The sequence below is a fragment of the Homarus americanus genome, unplaced genomic scaffold (genome assembly GCF_018991925.1).
Source record: "Homarus americanus isolate GMGI-L3 unplaced genomic scaffold, GMGI_Hamer_2.0 scaffold57980, whole genome shotgun sequence".
Classification (NCBI taxonomy): domain Eukaryota; kingdom Metazoa; phylum Arthropoda; class Malacostraca; order Decapoda; family Nephropidae; genus Homarus; species Homarus americanus.
The window spans coordinates 19149826-19167531 of record NW_024716703.1 but is presented as its reverse complement, the minus strand read 5'-3'; the positions used below and the strand labels follow the sequence as shown (position 1 = coordinate 19167531).

The window sequence follows — 17706 nt, the reverse complement described above, 5'->3', positions numbered from 1 at the left end:
GGACATGGTGAAATTAGGCAGGGAGTTAAAACCTAAACGCAACAAAGACAGGACTCAGATCACGACTAACTTAAATGTGTACTACGCAAACAGTAGAAATATGAGAATAAAAATGGATGAAATCAGGGCGTTGGTATGTGCCGAAAAATCGATATAATATCATTCACCGATCATTCACTGAAACATGGATAAAATTAGGCTCACGTGAGTTTACCTGTCGAAAACCAAATTGCAGGTTACAAATTATTCCATACCGATAGGCAGATAAAGAAAGGAGGCGGAGTAGCAACCTATGTCAGGGATAATCTGAAGTGCAAAATCAATAAGAAAATGAAACCTGAACTGAATACAGAAACAATGTGCATAGAATTAACCGATGGTAAGGAAAAATTAATCATAGGAGGAATGCATAGACCTCCTATTCTCGATAGGGTTAATGAGCGACTTATTGGGGATGAAATCCGTAGGGCATTCAGACATAGCAAAGCCTGTATAGTCGGCAACTCTAACTTTAGTCAAATAGATTGGATCGACCTTATGGGTAACTATGAATCAGAGGATTTTCATGAACCTGTTCAGGACTGTTTCCTAAGTCAACATATAGCCGAACCCACCAGGGGTTATATTATAGTAGATTTAGTTCTGTCCAACAGAGAAAACATCATTAGTAATGTCGAGGTAGGGAACGAACTAGCTAACAGCGATCACAAAGAAGCGAGATTCAAAGTAGTACTTAATGTTAGTCGCAAGGAAAATTTCACATAAGTCCCAGATTTCAGAAAGGCAAACATTGATAGGCAGCTGAGAGAAGGGGTATTGCATTTGGGGGTGAATTACATGACCTCACACAATGTACCCACAGAAGGCGACCTCACTTTGGTGACCTGACAACGATAACATCACAAAATATGACGGTTAAGGATGACCTGATCACGAGATTTGAGGTTGCCGAGTTCCATAGCAATTTAAATAATGAGTTACTTAATGCATAAAGGCAGAACATACCATACAGAAAGCTCAGATCAAACAAAAATTACCCCAAATGGATAAATAATTATTTAAATAATATTATTGGACAAAGGAAGGCTATAGGTAGGAGAATAAATTTCAGTGAATTTGACCTCCGAGATTATTATACAGTATTCGCCGGTAGGGTTAAGACCGATATAATAAGAAAAAAAAAGAGAAATAATGAACTGAAGGTAGCAAGGGAGGCGAAGTGGTAGTGACTTGTAACGATGTTATTAAACAAATAGACAAATTAAAGCCTCATAAGTCGCCAGGTCCTGATGAGATAATTGCCAGAGTATTAAAGGAATGGAAGGAAGAACTTAGTATGCCCTTAGCAAATTTGTTTAACATATTAAAAACGGGTGTAGCACCGGAATCCTGAAGGATAGCGAATGTGATATGATTTTCAAGAAGGGAGACAGATTACTATCCTTTAACTACCGTCCAATTACTTTAACATCAATTGTAAGCAAATTACTGGAAGCAATAATTTCAGACTATTTGAAATCACCTGGAGAAGCACAAGTTAATCAATGATTCCCAACATGGCTTCACAAGTTTTCGAATCAGTGGACGACGGAAACGATTATGATGTGGTATACCTTGACTTTAGTAAAGCCTTCGACAGAGTCCACCACGAAAGACTAATACGAAAAGTGGAGGCTCATGGCATTGGAAGAGATATCCGAAAATGGATTAGGACGTGGTTACAGGACAGGAAACAGCGAGTAATCATAAACAGCACTAAATCCGATTGGTGTAACGTCACTAGTGGAGTACCACAAGGCTCAGTACTTGCACCATTACTATTTATTATATATATAAACGACATAGATATAGGCGTAAACAACAACATAGGTAAATTTGCTGACGACACTAAAATAGGGCGTGTAATTAAATCTGACGAGGACTCCACAAAACTATAAGAAGATCTAAAAAAAATTGCATGATCTGAAAAATGGCAGATGAAATTTAATGTGGACAGATGTACTGTAAAGTACTTTTTCTAGGAGGTGTAAACAGAGAAACCAGATATCAGATGAACAACGTTGTTATAAAGAAATTCGACTGTGAGAAAGATTTACGAGTAATGGTAAGTAGGAATCTTAAACCAAGACAGCACAATGAGCATTTGCTCGAGACGGCAAGCAAAGTACTTGGGTTCATACAAAGGTGTGTTAGTTACAAGACTAGCGAGATTATCCTAAAACTATCGGCCGCATGCAAGATCATTTAGACTGAGATCTCTCAATGGGGATTGCCCACGTTTTACTTTCAAGAAGCTGAGTGAATCCCCAAGGCATGAGCAATGCTCACGGATATTACTGGAATTATCGTGAGAAGGGGGTGGGCGGCTTAAGCAAGCCCTAAGAATAAAGCAGTGTTGACTATTAACATAACTGCAATTACAAATATGTTGTAATGCTTCTAGTACAGTCGAAAAAATAATCACCATATACTGTATATATGATGAATCTCGCTGATGGAGAAGGACGGATATGGCGTTTAGACATTCATTCTCTACCCCAAAATTTGATATTTCACGTTAACCAAAAATCAGACACCCAAATATGAAACCCGTCTGCAGACTTTTATTTTTTACTTTTATCCTCTTCGCCACTGATCGGCTCGTCAGCCTCAGTTACGCACTGTTTATCTCAGTTGTATTTCCGATATATCAATGAGTATTTGATGAGGTTAGTTCAAACAAAAATAGAATAGCAAATCGCTTGCTATTAGAATCTAGTGTGAGTATAGAGGAAGGTCTGACAATAGAAATATCCCTTCAATTTTGTTGATGTCTTTAGGCCTACTCTAACCTAACACACGCATGTATGAACTCACTTGCCACTAATAAAGAAGATACATAATATAATTCTATTGAGTTAGTATATCTTTAGTTTATTATTATTGCCCATAACTAACATTACAAAATGGGTTGTGTGACAGACTCCGGGAAGATTTACTGGATATACTGCATGTCCATCAGATAGTATATCCGAAATTAATGAAATATTTCAATACTTGTAGCATATTAGCATAGGTCAGGGTTCAAAACCTATAGCATATTACCTGAGGTCAGGGTTCAATACTTATAGCATATTACCCGGGGTCAGGGTTCAATACTTATAGCATATTAGCCTAGGTCAGGGTTCAATACTTATAGCATATTAGCCTAGGTCAGGGTTCAATACTTATAGCACATTAGCCTAGGTCAGGGTTCAATACTTATAGCACATTAGCCTAGGTCAGGGTTCAATACTTATAGCACATTAGCCTAGGTCAGGGTTCAATACTTATAGCACATTAGCCTAGGTCAGGGTTCAATACTTATGGCATATTAGCCTCATACTTATAGCATTAGCCTAGGTCAGGTTCAATACTTATAGCATATTAGCCTAGGTCAGGGTTCAATACTTATAGCTAGCCTAGGTCAGTTCAATACTATAGCATATTAGCCTAGGTCAGGGTTCAATACTTATAGCACATTAGCCTAGGTCAGGGTTCAATACTTATAGAATATTAGCCTAGGTCAGGTTCAATACTCATAGCACATTAGCCTAGGTCAGGTTCAATACTTATAGCACATTACCCTAGGTCAGGGTTCAATACTTATAGCACATTAGCCTAGGTCAGGTTCAATACTTATAGTATATTAGCCTAGGTCAGGGTTCAATACTTATAGCATATTAGCCTAGGTCAGGGTTCAATACTTATAGCATATTAGCCTAGGTCAGGGTTCAATACGTATAGCACATTAGCCTAGGTCAGGGTTCAATACTTATAGCACATTAGCCTAGGTCAGGGTTCAATACTTATAGCATATTATCCTAGGTCAGGGTTCAATACTTATAGCATATTATCCTCGGTCAGGGTTCAATACTTATAGCATATTATCCTAGGTCAGGGTTCAATACTTATAGCATATTATCCTGGGTCAGGGTTCAATACTTATAGCATATTATCCTGGGTCAGGGTTCAATACTTATAGCACATTAGCCTAGGTCAGGGTTCAATACTTATAGCATATTAGCCTAGGTCATGGTTCAATACGTATAGCACATTAGCCTAGGTCAGGGTTCAATACTTATAGCACATTAGCCTAGGTCAGGGTTCAATACTTATAGCATATTATCCTAGGTCAGGGTTCAATACTTATAGCATATTATCCTAGGTCAGGGTTCAATACTTATAGCATATTATCCTAGGTCAGGGTTCAATACTTATAGCATATTATCCTTGGTCAGGGTTCAATACTTATAGCATATTATCCTGGGTCAGGGTTCAATACTTATAGCACATTAGCCTAGGTCAGGGTTCAATACTTATAGCATATTATCCTAGGTCAGGGTTCAATACTTATAGCATATTATCCTAGGTCAGGGTTCAATACTTATAGCATATTATCCTAGGTCAGGGTTCAATACTTATAGCATATTATCCTGGGTCAGGGTTCAATACTTATAGCATATTATCCTGGGTCAGGGTTCAATACTTATAGCACATTAGCCTAGGTCAGGGTTCAATACTTATAGCATATTATCCTAGGTCAGGGTTCAATACTTATAGCATATTATCCTGGGTCAGGGTTCAATACTTATAGCATATTATCCTAGGTCAGGGTTCAATACTTATAGCATATTAGCCTAGGTCAGGGTTCAATACTTATAGCATATTATCCTGGGTCAGGGTTCAATACTTATAGCACATTAGCCTAGGTCAGGGTTCAATACTTATAGCACATTAGCCTTGGTCAGGGTTGAGTCAATACTGATGCTGAAGTCTTCACTCTACCTCACACACACACACATAGTGAACTCATTCATCACCAGTATACAAGATTGGTTAATTTTAACAAGTTGCCCATAATGTCCCACAATATTTTTGGGTCCAGTTCTAGATATATATAATCATTTTGATTACCTTTCATTCTATACATTTCTGTCGCAAATGAATAATAGTGAAAGTAATAGAACCTGACCTAACTAACCAAAGAAACCTACCTAACCTAACTTCGCCATATTGAACAAATAGTACTTATTTTGTTGTCCGGTACCAATGAAAGTAACTTTATTGAAGCATTATGGTATAATCTACATGTTTTGTGGACGTGAGAGTACACTCTGACCGAGCAAGGCGGTTGTAAGCAGACGACACGCGGTGACTCACCAGATTATGAACAACTTGTAAAAAATTACCAAGAGATTTGTACTTTGTACAATACAGCATATATGATAATTCTATTGATACAAGATATATTTATTCGATTTTTATTGCCCACAACTATCAGTAATTGTGATCAGCTGTTCGCGTACGGCATACCAAAATTCTCTTCTTTCCTATGTTGGCAGACCTGGAGCAAGTCCCACGCTAACACCACGATTTGTACCACCTAGAAAGCGACCAACCACCATGGCATGGGCAAACCTCACCGTGGAATCCTCATGAGGAGAGCCCACGTAAAGTGATCTTGATTGATCTTGCGCTTGTGAGACTTCACTTGGATTGTGCGGTACATTTCCGGTCACCGTACTACAGAGTGGATATAGAATTCCTAGAAAGCATTCAGAAGAGGATGACAAGACTAATCCCGGGCATTATGAACCTTGAGTACAGAGACAGGTTAAAGCATCTAAATGTGCGCCCCCACGAGAGACGTAGAGTGAGGGGCGATATGATAGAGGTGTATAAATGGAAATCAGGGCTAAGGTGATATAACAAAGGTACTCAAACTATCCAACCAGGAGTGAACTCGTATCTATGGTTTTAAATTAGACAAATCTAGATTTAGGCGCAATATAGGTAAACACTGGTTCGGATATAGAGTAGTGGATGAGTGGAACAAGTTACCGAACGTCACTTTAACTCGAACACGCTGGGTAGCTTCATATATAGGTTGGATGGATATACAGTATGAGCGATAGGGGTTGGGTGTAAACAGGGCTGCCTAGTATGGGCCAATAGGCCCGCTGCAATTTCCTCCATTATTATGTTCTAATGTAAACTAACGTAACCTTATCTGACGTATCCTAACATAACCGAATCTAACTTCTAATGATACTCATGTTTCTGCCCATATATACATAATAAAAAACAAAAGATGAATAGAAACAGAAAAAAAGCTCGTGGGCGGGAGCGCACACACACACACACACACACACACACACACACACACACACACACACACACACACACACACACACACACACACACACAAATCAAATACGAAGGAATAATTCATAAACACATAATAAATTCTGAAATTATGAAGACTAGAGGTTTTACTAAATACAGGAAAAAATACTCATATCAAACTTTTTTCCCAGTGGCTGTGAGGGGACTTATTATAATGCTATTACTGCGAAAGGGCTTTGGGAGTTAAATAATTTACAGGTATACGTTGGGGAGTCTTACCTGGGGAGTGCTATGTTGAAGGTCTTACATGGGGAGTGCGATGTTGGGAATCTTACCTGGGGAGTGCTATGTTGAAGGTCTTACCTGGGGAGTGCTATGTTGGGAGTCTTACCTGGGGAGTGCTATGTTGGGAATCTTACCTGGGGAGTGCTATGTTGGGAATCTTACCTGGGGAGTGCTATGTTGGGAATCTTACCTGGGGAGTGCTATGTTGGGAGTCTTACCTGGGGAGTGCTATGTTGAAGGTCTTACATGGGGAGTGCTATGTTGGGAATCTTACCTGGGGAGTGCTATGTTGAAGGTCTTAAATGGGGAGTGCTATGTTGGGAGTCTTACCTGGGAAGTACTATGTTGGGAGTCTTACCTGGGGGAATGTTGGAGCAGAGTGCTATGTTGTCTTACCTGGGAGTGCTATGTTGTGAGTCTTACCTGGGAAGTGGAGTCTTACCTGGGAGTGCTATGTTGGAGTGTTGATCAGGTTGTCTGTTATTATAATTTATATCAAGTGCTTGTTGGCAAAGGGAAAGATTGACTTATAATGCCAAGAATTAATCACACACACACACACACACACACACACACACACACACACACCAAGAGAACCACCGCCAGTGTTCGTCTAGCTTAAAGTTGCCTGCGGGAATCCTGCTTGCTTGCCTTCTGCCTCTAGCACCACCCCCTCCCCTCCTCCACCAGGACATGTGTGTCCTGGCAAAGACATGCCTGTTGATGTGGTACCGTTGTCCTGTTTGTGTATAATCACAGTATGCAGATCGTGTATTTGTGGGGAGGTGGTATACGCATGTACTGAGGTGAGCTTAGATGCTTCACAGGAATTACGTGTTTGGTTGGGCTGTGTGTGTGTGTGTGTGTGTGTGTGTGTGTGTGTGTGTGTGTGTGTGTGTGTGTGTGTGTGTGTGTGTGTGTGTGTGTGTGTGTGTGTGTGAAGATAATATTAGACAGGCAGACATCATCATATACGAAAGCAATTGAAAGAAGGTTTACCTAATTTAATGATTCCCATTTCGAAATTTCAAGATTGATCAAAGTCTCTCTCTCTCTCTCTCTGCTCTCTCTTGCTTCCACACTCTCCATGTCTCGCAGAATCATGGCCCACAAACATTACTCATTTCACCTTCTTCACATTTATACTCCAGCACTGGTCAAAGTCTCTCTCGCCTTACATCTCTTAAGGAAGTGAAGATTAGAACCATGATAATTAAATACCCAACATCTACCCTAATCTAACTTAACCAAACCAAACCTAACCTAACTTAACCTAATCTAACCTAACCTAATCTAACCTAACCAAACTTGACCTACGGTAACCTAACTCCCCTAGATCACGTTAGGGTTCAGGTGACCCTTATTTCTTATGCCACATACTCCACCTTGTAAGGAGCGCCATTTAGACCACCTGGATGAAGCACCACCTAAACCGCCTGCATGAAGCACCGCCTAGACCGCTTGCATGAAGCACCACCTAGACCGCCTGGATGAAGCATCACCTAGACCACCTGAATGAGGCATAAACTAGACCACCTGGATGAAGCACCACCTAAGCCGCCTAGGTGAAGCATCATCTAGACCACGTGCATGAAGCACCACCTAGATTGCCTAGATGAAGCACCACCTACATCACCTGGATGAAGTACCGCCTGAAGATGAAGCACCAGCCATAGGGTTGCAAACAAGTTCACCATAAGTCAAAATTTACACCTGGGAAGCGTCAAATAAATTACACACCTGTAAGCTGATGTACCCTTGCCTTTCCCACACACCTGTAAGCTGCTGTACCCTTGCCTTTCCCACACACCTGTAAGCTGATGTACCCTTGCCTTTCCCACACACCTGTAAGCTGATGTACCCAGTATCCACACCTCGGGAATGAAATAACTCCTCAAACGAATAGGTCAACGTATTCAGAGTCTAAGGCATAGTACTCTAGGGATTAGATCATTGTACTCATGGGATTAAAGCATAATACTCGAAGGATTAACATAGTACCAAGGGACTGTCCTCGTACTCCAGGGGTTAATATATTTTACTCACAGGGCTAATTCATTGTACTCAAAAGACGGTCATGGTATTCAAGGGGCCAAGATATCTTACTCACTGGGTTAAGTCATTGTACTCACGGGATTAATATCACATTCAAGAGGTTAAACTTCCTTTCTCTCAACACTTATATATGACCATAAGAATCTTTCTCAAAGCGTAGTTAAACAAAGGTGAGATTAGTGTTCACTTGTCACAGATGGATACGTGGGCAGTCTCTTATACACTACAGGAAGGCAGTGACAGACGCACACACGTTATACGTATAGACAGTGACACACATACTATACGTAGAGGCAGTGACACACACACTATACGTAGAGGCAGTGACACACACACACTATACATTAAGGTAGTGACACACACTATATGTATAGACAGGGACACACACAATAAAGTACTGTATCTCTGAGAACTTGTGAAGGTCTACTACACAGTCTTACCTTGTGGAAGTCATCGTCGTCAGCGATACTGTGTCCATCAACTGACTCAGTGACGCACAAGTCCTGACCACTCGCTGTCTGTCACTGACTCACTAGTACTGACCTCTGCTGTGTACTCGCTCCACGTCAGCTCCTTTGAGTACCACAATGTATCCAGGATGAAAACAACAACTGAACGACCCAATTCCCGCACGTGTTCATCTGTTTTCAGTTAGACTCTTGCTCTTAAATTTCCATGATTTCGTTTTTACAAGTAAATTTTATCAGTAATCACCCCCCCACACACACACAGTAGCCCAAGCCACGGCAAGTGAAGGCCTGGCGATCAGACAAACCCCCCCCCCCCCTTGTTTAAATATTGGAACTACCTATGTCGCTAGTGGCCACCAACATGAACCATACTACACGTGGTTCACAAGATTAATCAATTTTCTTCTGAATGTGCATATAATAACAATACTTACTATAGATAACACATAAAATATCGCTAGAGCAAGTGATATATGGCATTTTGCAATATCCATCGTCTGTGGTATCAGATTGTTTCGCGTGAAATGTGTGCGTGTGTGTGTGTGTGTGTGTGTGTGTGTGTGTGTGTGTGTGTGTGTGTGTGTGTGTGTGTGTGTGTGTGTGTGTGTGTGTGTAGAAGGGAGCGACGAGGGTGAGAAATCCGAGAAACCAAATAGAAATTTCAGTTAAAAATAAAGGAAGGGATAAAGAGGAAGTGAACGGGAGATGGAGAGAATAAATTGAACAAATGTTGAATGTAACAGAAGGGAGAGAGGAAGGAAGAACATAAAGGTGACAGAGGAGAACAAGATAAGTGAGGAGGATGTGAAAAATATTGTAGGGAAAGATAAGAATAACTAGGCTCTTGATATAGATGTAGCCACTATGTACAGTAATGAAATACATGTTGTGGGAGGAGGTGTAGAGATGATAGCCTGCATGACTGAGTGTAAATGTTTAGGCATGGTAGTGTGTGTGTGTGTGTGTGTGTGTGTGTGTGTGTGTGTGTGTGTGTGTGTGTGTGTGTGTGTGTGTGTGTGTGTGTGTGTGTGTGTGTGTGTGTGGAAACTATCTCTTTTGATTCCTATCCTGACACACTTGCAATCAAATGTGGGATCCCTGGTGGCAGCCGAGTGCTCACTTCAAGCCGATTACTACCATCCCTCACAGTACAACAGCCTGAACGCACACCGGCGAGTAGAGAGATTTTTTTGCTTTCAGAATACGATATACATAGGGTGCGGTGGCCGAGTGTATACAACGCTCTCACCCGGTCCTGAGTTGGCACTATCCCGGGGCATCCCCCAAGTCCACTCACCTGTAAATGGGTACCTCTTTTTACAGTTGGGGGTAATGAAGGCTGTCGAGTGCAGTGCCGGCCCCACTGCCTGCTGGTGCACCCAAGACTTATTATATAGTAAACATTGTCCCTAATAGACCATCAGGCTTATGTGACCCATTTTAATTATTTAATAGATTCTGATTTAATAATGCACAACATTTGGTTGACTTAAGATATAAATCATAAAAACACCGATTAAAAATAACATCAGCTGTAAAATGAGACTCAACATTAACTAGATGAGGTAGAAAAAATGCTTAACTGGTGCATGTGTATGTTAATGTTAAATGACATGTGTTAAATGCAACAATCTCCCGGAAGTTGCAGACACTCTTGCAACATCCTTCTGACTAATCACACTCAGAGGCGCCATCAACGAGTGTGTAAATAGCTATGAGTTTATGTAAATGTTGTTTGTTATTAAGGGTGAAATGGCCCCTGTTGACCAACCAGATATATGAGTCGCAATTGTCAATATCGCGATCGCACCTCTCGTCTCCTCTCCTCGCCTCTCCTTTCTTCTTCTCCCCTCTTCTCCTCTTCCCTCTTCTCCTTTCTTCTTGCCTCTTCTTTGATCCTCTCTTTTCTTCTTCTCCTCTCTTCTCCTCTTCCCTCTTCTCCTTTCTTCTTCTCCCCTCTTCTCCTCTTCCCTCTTCTCCTTTCTTCTCGCCTCTTCTTTGATCCTCTCTTTTCTTCTCCTTACCTCCCTTCTTCTGTCCTCGTCTCACCTCTCATCTAATCTCTTCAACACTGATGATAAACATTTCTCAGTACAATATTCTGGCTCTAACGACGATGCTGGCCCTTGGTACAGTATCTTTAGTGGTCGAGTATCGTTAGTGGTCGAGTATCGTTAGTGGTCGAGTAGCGTTAGTGGTCGAGTATCGTTAGTGGTCGAGTATCGTTAGTGGTCGAGTAGCATTAGTGGTCGAGTAGCGTTAGTAGTCGAGTATCGTTAGTGGTCGAGTATCGTTAGTGGTTGAGTAGCGTTAGTTGGTCAAGAATCGTGTAATTATGAATCTTTAGGAAACTTATCAATCTTGTAGACGGATCAAATAAACCTTAAATGTAGTGATTATATGTAGAGTCTGACCGGACGTAATAATTAAATGTAAACACGCTGGCTCAGACGTCTATTGCCTAACATAACCTAACCTAACCCTAGCTTAACCTAACCTAACCTAATCTATTCTAAATATGACACACTTCAGCAGTAAACAACATACAGGTAATTAATTAGATAGGTTAACATAGACCTTTAGTTAGCATATAGTTATTAATCGTCTTAGTACGTGGAAGTATGTGGAGATTGTAAATATGAGCGATAAGACCGGAAAAATAAGCAGTTAGATAAGCAAGCTGTTGTTTATATCGTAATAATTATGTTAGTTTACCTCCCATAGACTTTGAAGGTATATGTCAACAGCCCATCACGCCAGCCAAGTGAAGTACCTACTACCTCTCTCTCTCTCTCTCTCTCTCTCTCTCTCTCTCTCTCTCTCTCTCTCTCTCTCTCTCTGTATCTATATATCTCTCTCTCTCTTATGTTCTCCATTATGCTTCATACTGTTTTTGTGCTTCATGGTGCGTATGTTTCTGTGTGTAGTGAAGATTCTATTCGGAAATTCTCGTATCAGTTGTTTACGTAAAATATGTTTTCGAAGAAGTGTTTTTGGTCGTGGTGATGCTGTGCCGTACTGTATATGATTGCACCTTTACATAGAGGATTATCGTAAGGTCTTTGATCATGTGTGTTGACGCCAAGATGAGGCTCCTTTGATGTCATCTCCTCCATCACCTCTTTATTATTATTATTATTATTATTATTATTATTATTATTATTATTATTATTATTATTATTATTATTATTATTATTATTATTATTACTATTATTATTATTATTGTTGTTCTTGTTGTTGGTGTTGATATTGTTGTTGTTGTACCGTACAAAAAGGATGATAATAATAATAATAATAATTCTCAATAAGTGATGCTGGGAGTAAAGGAGGGTGGTAGAGAGATTAATAATATATCAATGGTTGCCACTCGTGTAACGAGGATGGTCGGCCCAAGGGCCACCTTGGCATGAATTTGTTTAAGGTGTAGAAGCTGTCGCCAACACAACAACCACACCTTACGTTAACGAGTTGCATGAACCAGTGTCAAGGAATAGTCCGAGAAGACCGGGCAACTCGTCAACTGCACTGGCTAACCATTAACCCAGACACGATCCGCAAATCGATTAACATTCAGGTTCCCAATTACTGCTGGGTAGACAGAGGCAAATGGCGTAAATAAACTTGCCCACAGTTTCACCATGACAGGGATCGAACCCGAGCCCGCTCGCTTGCGAGGCGAGCATGCTGACCATTCCACCACAGGTCGCCACAAGAGAGAGATTAAGGAAAGATACACAGACACAGACACACACACACACACACACATACGCACATACACTCATCGCCAGGTGTGTCGTTCACGGTGGCTCGGTGTTGTGTACCTTCGGCTTTATGACTGATTGAACGCACATCAACATGATGACTCGGAAATATTGGATGAAAAGAGGAAATGATCAGTGTTTCAACTCCAGTGTTTGATTTTAATTTTCACCAGATATGACTAAATGTTTGGTGTGGTCCCGCAGGCATCACGAGTTCCGGGCCAATTTTCCTCTTCATGTAGTGAGGAAATTTGTCCTTTTTTCATTAATTTCGCTAATGAAGAAGTAAGAGCTGGTAAATTTACTCTCGCTATTGCAAGTTCGAATTCCAGTTTGATGTTTAAGTGAGAGTGCATATATATTTATTTATCTTTGCATTTATGTATTTATCAAAATATATTTTTATATCTGTTTATACTCTTATATAAAATCCCACAATACCTCATCACTTGTTGGGGGTTGGTTCAGTACAGCAGTAAAGCGCATCTCTCACCACTGTCATGGGTAGTCCTGGCCCGGGACACTACGTGGGAATGGTGTTATACAGTGTGACCCTCACTACCAAACAAGCATCACAGGTTCCCTCCGGGTACTCCGGTTTCCTCTTGTAAGAACACTGGACAATAAAGTTCATAACAACGTAATAAAAAACGGACCAACCGCCCGAACAGCTAGTAAGCTGATAAGTGGTGAGATGATCTATGAAAAAAAAATTAAGTGTTCGCATTTTCTTATTATCACTTGAGTGATCAGCGCCATCTATATGGATACCAGTGCGATAAAAGTCTAATAGTTCGCAGACCCACCACTTGAAGTCGTCGTTGTAGGCTCGTGGTGTGTGTGTGTGTGTGTGTGCGTAAGACCCTAACGGCAAGATAGGCGGAAGAGGTGATCAACATGGGAACCCAACGACTACACCTGCGGATGAAGGCAATGCCTGATGGACAGGCTACTAAGGCGAAATCCAACAAACTGGGCTATCGGTAGTCCATTGCAACTCTCCCTCTCTCCAGTCGTTGCCACTACCTGCAACACTGGATCAGGAAAAGGGAGAGCCAAGATGTGTGGTTGCAGCCTGTGCTCCTGCCTCACCACATAAATCAACTCACGCGCAGCCATCATCCAGCTCATCATACTTCTCATCATCATCAAAACCCCTATACTCCCAAAGCTCCGATGGCGACGGGCGAGTGGCGACGGGGTCAGGCAGAGATGACTGTCGGGAGTTTCTAGTCACATGGGTGGCATATATAAGATGGTCGTTTATGCACTGGGATCTATGCAGCAGTGTAATCCGGTCCTGTCTGTGCGACTGAGCAGCCCTTTCGAGGAGCCACTCTGCTCACACTACATGGGGAGGGGGCTAGAAAAAGTGCCCTAAACATAGCCTGACTAAAAAACCAACCTGACTGGGCAACCGCAACCAATAAGAACATCCTAATGCAGTCGCTGCATGGAGTGTCCAGGGATGTGATTTGATCTTGAAGAAAAAAAAATAGAGCTTGGGGGTCCGGGGAAAAACTTACCCGGGAAGTTTTTACCATATTTAACTTAATTTCTCATTGTTACCCATTTTGTGAGCGCCTAATAACTAAAATACACAGTACCCCAAATCAATCATGTATGTTTATTGCAATACTATTCTTCATGCATATAGCCTTAATAATTCCTTTACAAATTTTAATTGTTACTAAACTTGATTTTTTTTCTTCATATTTTTAATTGTGCACCATTATTGAGAGAAGATGAACTAAAAGGTAATTTTTTTGGCACTTTATTGTGTGAGAATTCAAAATTTAATACTTACAAAAGGGATTTATCTCTAATGCACCAGCATGTTCCGCGATATATACAAACAAAATATTTAGTTTTCTTTCCCATGTAATATTCACTCATTTGGTTTTGTTTTATTCTTAGTTTTAATTACATCAGCAAGTTTTTCAGAGTGTAAACGCTTTTGTTTTTGTGGCTGGAAGGCCTCTCTGCTCTTCCTTGATTTTTGAGCCATTTCCTCACACTCTGTTTCTTTTAATCAAACTGTTTCTTTGATAAAACGTTCCTCTTCATTTTCTTCCTGCTGCAACCTCTTCTGGTTTAACATACTTCTATACCTACTGCTGGAGAGTTTTATGTTCCTACACATCAACGGGTCCAATGGACACTCAATGGCTTCCCTAGAAAAAATACTGGAGTGCAGACAAGTGATAATTAACAACCTGTTACCATTCATATGTGCCAGTAATTGTGTTGACAGACCTCTCATGGAGAGATAGATAGAAGTTCCGACAACTAAAGAAAGATGAGTGACGTAACTGTTGAGATGCATATATATTTACACGGAAACACAGACCACACAGACCCTTAGGTCTATTCGAGGTGATCTGTCCCTGAAAAAAAAGAAAAGAAAAGCGAATATCTTCGTGAGAGAAGTTGCGATCGGGGTGTTTTTGGAAAGTGTTAATCGTATTGCTTTTAATAATTAAAGCAAGAAGGTTATTCCACTGTCTGACAAAGTCATTAGCGAAAAAAATTATTTCGTAAAGTCTAATTGTACCTGTTGACATCTTAGTAGCTTCATCCCATTACGTCTCATACGAGAGTTATCATCAAGTATAAATAGTTTGTTTGGGTCATCATTGGTGAACCTTTGAATATTTTAAAACATTTGATTAATCTACCCCGGAGTCGACGCTTCTTTAATGAAAACAAGTCTAATTCCTCCAACCTCTCTTCATAGGGTTTGTTACGTAAAGAAGGTATCACCTTTGTTGCTCTACGCTGGACGGCTTCTATTTCACAATCTTCTTGACAAAGTGATATTGTGAAATAAGAAGCCGTCCAGCTATGATGCACAAAGGCAGTTGCTTTGTCGATTTATTGAAAGAAATAGTAAACAAACACTGAGTTGCCAGCACAACTATGAAACATGTTATAGAATAAATTGTGATCACCAGAAAGTGTAAAATGATTATAGAAACTTGGTTATATTGAAAAATGCTTAGCCCCGGCCAGTGGCGGAGGGGAAGGGTGGAGGCCCATATTACAATGCTTCTAACTGTGACATTCTATGACGTTATTGATCTTTGGTAATGAAATACTAAAGAATCGATGAGTGGAATGCAAAACAAGCAATACCCAGCCAATGAGTGCGGCCACTACTGTATACTCAGTATACTGGCTCATCGTCCTCGCGCAACAGACCCATCGACCCTAGAAGGTCAATTATTGTTATTTATTGTCAAACATTTCTCTCGTCATGGCCATACCCCAACCCCAATTTTCCTCAACGGATCTACACGATTCACGTGGGTCGCCTAAATCGATAGAAAAAACGGAAAACCGGAAAAAATGGTGAAATCACATCCCTGAATGTCAGGACCCCTCTGGATACTGGCACAAATGAGCGTCCTGAACGAAGAACCGCCATTAGTGAGTCCCGGCTCCCAGACGAGGGTCAACTCAAAGAACGGGGGTCTGGCTATACCTTTTTCTGGAAGGGTAAGCCTGCTGCGGAGAGAAACCGCATTTACGGAGTTGGCTTTGCCATTAGTCAATCCATACTAAATATGCTAACTGAAATACCTGTTGGGATCGACGAGCGCCTCAAGAAGCTCCGAGTAGGTAGTAGGCAACTATCAAACAGGGACGTACTATCGCCTGGGAAGATATTGGAAGCATAATGTGTTGTCTAATGGTAGACTCTGCTGCCATATGGCATCACGAAAATTGTGACCAAATCCCACGTTGCTGATCTGACTTTCTGCCTCATTTACACATAGTTGCAGGGTCCCAATTGTTTCTCTTACTTTGACAACACAACATACATATATCGTTTCTCACTATTGATAATTTTTTCTTCTTCATGGTTCTTTATTATTATTATTATCATCATTATTAATATTATTATCAGTGTTGTTGTTACTATTATTATTATTATTATTATTATTATTATTATTATTATTATTATTATTATTATTATTATTATTATTATTATTACATTTTAGTCCCCCAGGCCCCGATGTGGGTCAGTGACCTGTGCCCGGGTGGGCTAATCCCCGTAAAAAAAAAATCGCGTCATGCCCTCTTAAGCAATGCATACACTCCAACACTGGATGCAAAGGATGACATCAAGGAGGCCTTTTACGTCGACCTTGACAGAGTGCTAACCTCTATCCCCAGAGAAGATAAGGTTGTGTTCCTAGGTGACCGACCTCAATGCAAGAGCTGGCAGAGATGCTGACATATGGCAAGGAACCACGGGAAGAAACGGGTCAGGCAAGTGTAATCCCAACGGCCTACTCCTCAGCAAGTGTGCTGAACATAATCTCACTATCACCAACACCTTGTTTGGGCAGTCCGACAAGTTCAAGGGTGCAATGGTTCTCGGCAACACCCACAATCCAAACATTGGCATGTCATTGACTCCATCAGAGTCAGAGAAAGAGATCACCGAGATGTCCTCATCACCGGAGTCATGCCTGGCTCAGACCACTGTGCCACAGATCATCGGCTCGTCAGTGTCAAACTCTCCCTTCACGTCGCCCCAAACCGGCGAAGGCAACAAGCCGCAAGAAGAGGTTTTAACACCAAGCGACTAGAGGATCCAGCGGTAGCACATGCTTTCAGAGAGCAGCTCAACGATGGCCTGACAAACAACCCAACAGCAAACAACCAAAATCCCAGTGCCAAATAGCGTATTCTCGACACTGTCAAGACAAAAACCTGCAGAGAGACCCTCGGCCAGATCAAAAGAAAACACCAGGATTGGTTTGATGAAAGCGACCCGGGAATCGAAGTCCTAATCAATAGTAAACGTGTTGCTTTCACTGACTGGCAGAACAACCCTAAGTTTCGGACCAAAACTGATACCGTCCACGAGAAGAAAGCGTCGATCCAGAGCGAGCTTCGCAAACTAATGAACGAATGGTGAAAAAATATAGCATGTGAAGTACAAAAATTTGTGGATCAACACAAGATGAGTGAATTTT

General features: G+C 41.1%; 1 protein-coding gene across 1 annotated transcript in view; it reads left to right on the top strand.

Moving 5' to 3' along the window:
* Positions 1 to 16284: 16284 nt before the first annotated feature.
* The window catches only part of LOC121858403 (calcium-activated chloride channel regulator 1-like), a 170516-nt gene continuing 169094 nt past the window's right edge, over positions 16285 to 17706 (top strand). The window contains exons 1-2 of the mRNA XM_042354849.1: positions 16285 to 16335; positions 17074 to 17211. Coding sequence (XP_042210783.1) covers positions 16285 to 16335; positions 17074 to 17211 — 189 coding nt within the window. The remainder of the gene's footprint in view (positions 16336 to 17073; positions 17212 to 17706) is intronic.